Source organism: Montipora capricornis, chromosome 13, assembly GCF_036669925.1.
Source record: "Montipora capricornis isolate CH-2021 chromosome 13, ASM3666992v2, whole genome shotgun sequence".
Taxonomy (NCBI): domain Eukaryota; kingdom Metazoa; phylum Cnidaria; class Anthozoa; order Scleractinia; family Acroporidae; genus Montipora; species Montipora capricornis.
Genome location: NC_090895.1, coordinates 40,247,045 through 40,249,544, shown reverse-complemented (window position 1 = coordinate 40,249,544; position 2,500 = coordinate 40,247,045). Strand labels below are relative to the sequence as shown.

General features: G+C 37.3%; 1 protein-coding gene across 2 annotated transcripts in view; it reads left to right on the top strand.

Moving 5' to 3' along the window:
• The window catches only part of LOC138029357 (nonsense-mediated mRNA decay factor SMG9-like), a 19,334-nt gene that overhangs the window by 12,535 nt on the left and 4,299 nt on the right, over positions 1 to 2,500 (top strand). For both annotated transcript variants that reach the window (XM_068877107.1, XM_068877108.1), the window contains exons 11-13: positions 279 to 344; positions 852 to 889; positions 1,459 to 1,566. In XM_068877107.1, coding sequence (XP_068733208.1) covers positions 279 to 344; positions 852 to 889; positions 1,459 to 1,566 — 212 coding nt within the window. The remainder of the gene's footprint in view (positions 1 to 278; positions 345 to 851; positions 890 to 1,458; positions 1,567 to 2,500) is intronic.

Below are 2,500 nucleotides of genomic sequence, written 5' to 3'. Positions count from 1 at the left end.
TAAAAGCAGCCTTGCTAAAGGGTCACAATGACAAGCACTATTTACCATATCTATTCTATCTATTGGCACCATGCACCTCTTTGGCTATTAAATACTATGTCATATCTAATGTGTGCTCATTATTCTTCATTACAATTGGCACTTTTTTTCACAAGTCTTTTTCTTCAATAGCTTTGGACTGATCTGCCGAAGTCGGACTTCCATGTATTCTGACATTGCTTTCGCCAAGAATTCTTGGAGTCCTTTGAAATCTTCCTTTTTTAATTCTTGCTTGTTAGGCTTTTGAAAACTGCTGAGATGTTAAAGCCATCATCTACAAGCCACGCAAGTCATGAATCTTCAGGGTGAGATGACAACAATGTCTAAATTCTTGGTTGCTTAATATACACGATTAGTTCAGAGGCTTTTTCTTTTGGTTGGTCTTTTTGTGGCACCCCATGATCATGATCATGAGCTTTAAATTTATAAAGACTTGTATGGAGCAAAATAACTACAGTTGTTTGAAAGATAATATATGTATTTCTAGAGAAACAACACTGACACTAAAAACTCCCTGAAAAAATCACTAAAAGGAGCACAAAAATAAAATAAAATAAACGGAGGACAAGACACGCAAGAAATGGATAAAGGTAAGCAGTTCTTTCTTTCAAATGCCCTTGTTGTGCTCCATACAAGACCTTGTATTTTTGTCTATTGTTTAACTTGGGGTGCCTGCGGTCACTCCATACTGAAATGGAACTGAAAAACCTATGACACACATGAAACTTTATTCATGGTTTTCAGAGCTTGATCAGGTTTTTAATATTCAATGAAAATAATAATTATCTAATGTTTTTTGTTTTGGTCACCAGCTCTCCTGACGATTCTGATGAGCAATATCCAAACATCGGTAAGACAGAACACTGTCACAGTGACAGAAAAAGCTATGTGGGTCATGAAATCACTCCTTCACATCAGATTATTTCAAAATTTGTAGAGAAAGTCACTCATTTTTTCTTAAAGCCCAATCACCAACAAAAAATATATATAAACACAAAACGGTGTTCTGTGGCATTTTCAACAAAAAATATCAGCAGCTTCAATTTCCAGATGCCACATACATGTAGTCTTTGACAGCTTCTATGTGAGCAAACCAAACTGGCTTGGTTGACGGAAGGAGGCAGCTTTTGGGAATGCTTTACCCTGTGTGAAATGCAGTAGTGTAGCAGCTCTCGTAATCTGCTATTGTTTGGTATTGTACAATTTAAGCAGCTTCTGTTGTTTTTTCAAGTCTAAGTCATTGTTTCAATCGTGTAGTCTTTTGTTTTTGGCTAGTTTAGCCAGCCAATCACATTATATGTTACCAGAGCTGCGACAAAATTCACCCCTAAAATGTGTTAAATTATCTATGCCTTCAATCATGAAAGGTTAGACCAAGATTTCAATGTCCTAACCAAATGATAAACTTCTTGATTGCAGTGTTTGTCTACAACAAAGCTGCAAGGGAAGATTTTCACCACGAGAATCTTAGCTCCATGCTTTGTGTCACAAGCACCATGTTTCAGCACTCCAGACTGAAGCTAAACAGTAAGCCAGTGTCATACTGTTTTTCTTAACAATAGTACCTGTAATATTAACTCTCTCATTCCCATGATCTAAACGGTCATTCTCCCAACAAGTCTGGATTTCATTGTTTGGTAATTATAAGAATTTAGTGTTATATCAAGATCACACCTCTTAAGCTGATAATATTCTTCATTCTCATTACCTGTGTGACTGACATATCATTGAAATTGTGAGGAGGATTTACATGCCGGTCACTCCTTGGAGCCAAAGAGATAATTATTAAAGCAGAATGACCAAAGCTAATTTTCTGCCTATGTAGCAGGTTTCTCTTGACTTTTGCGGATTAGATATTCCTTTCTACCTTTCTATTGAGCTTTTATTACATTAAATTAATCTTGGGATCAGAGTAAGCATACATGAAGCGTTGAAAGTTAAAAAGCACTGGCCTTCAAGCTCAAATCCTTTGCCCAGTTGTTAAAAAGCCATTTGAGAGTAATACTAAATTAACTACCAAATGAGGTTTAAATTTTGCCAGTTAACAAAGCCTTAAGGATGAAAATGGGTTATTTAACCTCCCCACCCCCAATTCTCTCTTGAATGCCCAAACGTTCATGGTGTTGAGTGTGATGAGCTTAGTTGGGGTTAACATTGATTGCAGAGGGAGGGGAGGTGCAAAGGTACAAGTTGTTAAGGAAGAAGGAGTGTAATTGGCCTGGGATTGTAAATCGTCCATCCCTAACACAGGATCCAGAGGAGTTCTACCCAATCGTGAATCATAATTAAAATCTTGCAAGTAAAGTATCACTTTGTGTGTTAGGTCCATTGCCTGCATGTTTGGTCTCAGTGAATAGACGGTGAACGAAACCGCAATATTGGGTACTCGGTGTCACTTCAAAGGCCTCGTTTGTAGGTACTTCATTTGACAGACACACATAAATAGTGAGATTTGCCATGT